At 45.3% G+C, this 3,428-nt stretch overlaps 1 protein-coding gene across 1 annotated transcript; it reads left to right on the top strand.

Moving 5' to 3' along the window:
- The first annotated feature begins 392 nt into the window (after positions 1–392).
- LOC132383653 (plectin-like) lies at positions 393–3,428 on the top strand. The gene is made up of 2 exons (XM_059954850.1): positions 393–560; positions 839–3,428. Exon 2 carries the CDS (start codon positions 1,006–1,008, stop codon positions 2,770–2,772), a length of 1,767 nt encoding a protein of 588 aa, XP_059810833.1. The 5' UTR covers positions 393–560; positions 839–1,005; the 3' UTR covers positions 2,773–3,428.

Here is a 3,428-nt window from a genome sequence, read left to right as displayed (position 1 = left end):
GACCAGTGAGGATAACCTCAACTCTGAACTGATTCCATCAGGAAGGAGGTACAGGAGCCTCAGGTCCCACACCACCAGGTTCAGGAACAGTTATTACCCCTCAACCATCAGGCTCCTGAACCAGTGAGGATAACCTCAACTCTGAACTGATTCCATCGGGAAGGAGGTACAGGAGCCTCAGGTCCCACATCACCAGGTTCAGGAACAGTTATTACCCCTCAACCATCAGGCTCCTGAACCAGTGAGGATAACCTCAACTCTGAACTGATTCCATCGGGAAGGAGGTACAGGAGCTGTGCTGTCTTTACGACAGTTATTTAGTTTATAATATTTTCGCTTAGTAATTCATTCAATAGTATTTTCTAGTTAGAATTAGAAGTGTTTAAAGTATATTCATTGCATGTAAAATATATCGGCATGCGATGACGTCACATCCGGTTTCGCCACGTCTTGTGGGAAAACACCGGTTTGAAATTAGCGCGAGGGTGGGGGCTTTCCACGAGGCTCACCTGAGCACAAGCAGTTTTGCAGGCATGAGAAATCACAGTGAGAGCAACGCTGTAAGTTAATAGATAATCGATATATTGAACTAAGATGTTAATAGTGATCCTGTTAGAGGTAACGTCGGTAGATAATGTTTATGCTTTCGTTAGTTAAAGAGTCGCGGATAGTTTGCATGGAAGTGTATTTAAAGTAGTCAATGGAGCAGGTAAACTCTCCCTGTATACTGCACCTTAGTGTAATGTAGTTATAGTCACCTTTGCAAGTATTTACACTTGAAATGTGATATTAAGGAAGGAACAAATACTGTATCAATCTTGTATTGTTTTATCAACAGTTTTCACCATATGTTAATGTGAAGAGTGAACAGTAAATGGTTAATCTTACTGCGATCTGGTTCTTATTAACTGTGGTTTATCCGGACGTTAAATTCGGCGTTTCGTTACACCCGAAGGAGAACGTTACAGTGAAAAAGCGGCATTATCAGGTGTTTCAAGTGCTGCAATGTCAGCTCAATCCAGCATCAAGTCGACGCCGCCCAGCGACAAGGGCAGTAAACCGACATCAAGTAAGCCCACCCAGGCGTTATCAGGTGTTCCAAGTGCTGCAATGTCAGCTCGATCCGGGATCAAGTCGATGGCGCCCAGCGACAAGGGCAGTAGAACGACATCAAGAAAGTCCACACAGGCAAGAGCCAAGGCAGAAGCCGCCAAGGTGCGACTGCATTACGCCAAACAAGAAGCAGTTTTGAAAATGAAACTGGCCACCAGAGAAGCCGAAATCCAGAAAGAAAAGGCTGCCAGAGAAGCCGAAAGGGCCGCCAGAAAGGCAGAAGCCGCCAAGGTGCTACTGCGTTACGCCAGACAAGAAGCAGTTTTGAAAATGAAACTGGCCACCAAAGAAGCCGAAATCCAGAAAGAAAAGGCTGCCAGAGAAGAGGCTGCCAGAGAAGCCGAAGAGGCTGCCAGACAAAGAGAAGAGGCCGCCAGAGAAGCCGAAATCCAGTTGGAAATGGCAAAAATATCGACAGAGTTGCAAGTGCTGCAGCTAGAAAGAGAAGAAGCTGCTGCCATGGCGGAAGCAAAGTACATAGAAGAAGCTGAAGGGTCGCGTGATCTGACCGCAGCAAGATCTACTTTAGAAAGGACCAGACTGGAACGCACAAGCGACTATGTACAATCTCAAATAGACAGGCAGGCTCGTCTCCCCTCTCCATACGTATTCGATAACTTCCCCAGCTACGAGGAACCTCAGAGAGTCACGGTTGCATCACATCCATACGAGGAAGGAAATTTACCCTCACGGCTCCGTGATGAAGTCAAGAATGAAAGAACCGACAACGCTCCTTCACCCCCACAACAGGACGGCGGGGAGGGAGAGGTTCACTCCAGGACAACAATTGTCAGCTCGAACTGTACAGAAGTTTGCGGTCAAACTCAGTCAAGCCGTTCTTGTTCCGAGATCTGCCTCACTGAGGTGTACCCTAAAGAAGCACAACAAGACATTACCAAGCGTAAAGTAACCGACGAGACGCTAGGTCAGTCAGTTTTCGTTCAAACCGAGGACGGAAACAAACTTGCACAATCAGCTCAAGATACCATTTCTTTAAAACCCAAAGACACCAAGGTCTTCAGAGATGAAGCAAATAATGGGGTTGCCCCATTGCCAATCAGAGAACCACGCCAGCGCTCACCAGATAACAAAGAGCAGGCAGTCAAACGGTTCACGTCCTTACGGAAAACCTGGAAAAAGAAACCTGAGATACAGCAACGCACCCGATTGGCCCACGAGGTACTGTGCACCCTAATGGCAGAGGTCACAGCCATTATAAACGCACAATCATTCCTACCTGTGTCTTCTGACCCAGAAAACCCCTTTATACTTTCGCCATCAACGCTCCTTACGCAGAAGGCAGGAGCACCTCCTCCACCAGGAGACTTCTCAGACAAGGATTTGTACACAAAGCAATGGAGACAAGTCCAGGCTCTGGCAAATCAGTTCTGGCCTCGCTGGAGACAAAAATATCTACCTTTGTTGCAACAGAGACAAAAGTGGACAGAACCCCACAGGAATCTTCAAGTTGAAGACTTAGTCCTGCTCAGGGACAAGCAAGCCGCTCGCAACAGCTGGCCAACGGCCAGAATCACTGCTACATTCCCTAGCGGGGATGGACATGTCAGGAAGATCGAATTGAAGACTACCGACCAAGGCGATGTGAAAATTTACCAAGGGCCAGTTACAGAAGTTATTCTACTTCTACCCAATGACTGATTAAGAGACTAAGTTTTGTACTCTGCTCATTGTGACCTTACGAAGGTCAAGCGGGGAGTGTGCTGTCTTTACGACAGTTATTTAGTTTATAATATTTTCGCTTAGTAATTCATTCAATAGTATTTTCTAGTTAGAATTAGAAGTGTTTAAAGTATATTCATTGCATGTAAAATATATCGGCATGCGATGACGTCACATCCGGTTTCGCCACGTCTTGTGGGAAAACACCGGTTTGAAATTAGCGCGAGGGTGGGGGCTTTCCACGAGGCTCACCTGAGCACAAGCAGTTTTGCAGGCATGAGAAATCACAGTGAGAGCAACGCTGTAAGTTAATAGATAATCGATATATTGAACTAAGATGTTAATAGTGATCCTGTTAGAGGTAACGTCGGTAGATAATGTTTATGCTTTCGTTAGTTAAAGAGTCGCGGATAGTTTGCATGGAAGTGTATTTAAAGTAGTCAATGGAGCAGGTAAACTCTCCCTGTATACTGCACCTTAGTGTAATGTAGTTATAGTCACCTTTGCAAGTATTTACACTTGAAATGTGATATTAAGGAAGGAACAAATACTGTATCAATCTTGTATTGTTTTATCAACAGTTTTCACCATATGTTAATGTGAAGAGTGAACAGTAAATGGTTAATCTTACTGCG

This window comes from Hypanus sabinus, chromosome 31, assembly GCF_030144855.1.
Source record: "Hypanus sabinus isolate sHypSab1 chromosome 31, sHypSab1.hap1, whole genome shotgun sequence".
Lineage (NCBI taxonomy): Eukaryota > Metazoa > Chordata > Chondrichthyes > Myliobatiformes > Dasyatidae > Hypanus > Hypanus sabinus.
This window is presented reverse-complemented; position numbering and strand designations above follow the sequence as displayed.

Excerpts from the sequence above, each read along its gene's own strand:
- LOC132383653 (XM_059954850.1), top strand. The coding sequence starts at position 1,006 with ATGTCAGCTCAATCCAGCATCAAGTCGACGCCGCCCAGCGACAAGGGC.